The sequence below is a fragment of the Eimeria tenella genome, genomic scaffold (genome assembly GCF_000499545.2).
Source record: "Eimeria tenella Houghton genomic scaffold, Eth_scaff1853, whole genome shotgun sequence".
Lineage (NCBI taxonomy): Eukaryota > Apicomplexa > Conoidasida > Eucoccidiorida > Eimeriidae > Eimeria > Eimeria tenella.
In genome coordinates this window covers 907-1,316 of record NW_013541690.1, presented here as the reverse complement: position 1 = coordinate 1,316, position 410 = coordinate 907, and the positions used below count along the sequence as shown (strand labels likewise).

At 58.3% G+C, this 410-nt stretch overlaps 1 protein-coding gene across 1 annotated transcript in view; it reads right to left on the bottom strand.

Moving 5' to 3' along the window:
• Positions 1–244: 244 nt before the first annotated feature.
• Positions 245–410, bottom strand: part of ETH_00038105 (uncharacterized protein) — a gene marked incomplete at both ends in the record, with an annotated part of 667 nt that continues 501 nt past the window's right edge. Inside the window, one exon of the mRNA XM_013373967.1 lies at positions 245–399. Within this exon, the coding sequence (XP_013229421.1) occupies positions 245–399 (155 nt within the window). The remainder of the gene's footprint in view (positions 400–410) is intronic.

The window sequence follows — 410 nt, the reverse complement described above, 5'->3', positions numbered from 1 at the left end:
CCAAATAACAAACAAAGGGGCCCTCAGCAGCAATTTCCATGGGCCCAGAAGCCCTGGAAGAATCAGCAAGACAGCCACTTTGCTGCTGCTGCAGTTGCTGCTGCTGTTCTTGCTGCTGCTGCAACTTGTGCTGCTGCTGTTGCTGCTGGTGCTGCTGCCTTTGCTGCTGTTGCTGCTGCCTCTCTGTGTATCTAGACACTGAGATCCCTATTGAGACAAATGCAATGGCCCGAGGAGAGAGCCACTATTGCTGCTGCTGCTGCTGCTGCTGCTGCTGCTGCTGGTCTTGGGGCTGCTGCTGCTCGAGCGGGGTGAAGTTCGTGCCTTCCTGCGGTGCCGCCTGCTGCTGCTGGTGCTGGTGCTGTTGCAGCGTCGGCTCCCACTGCACTTCCTCGTCTCCTGTCCTCCGT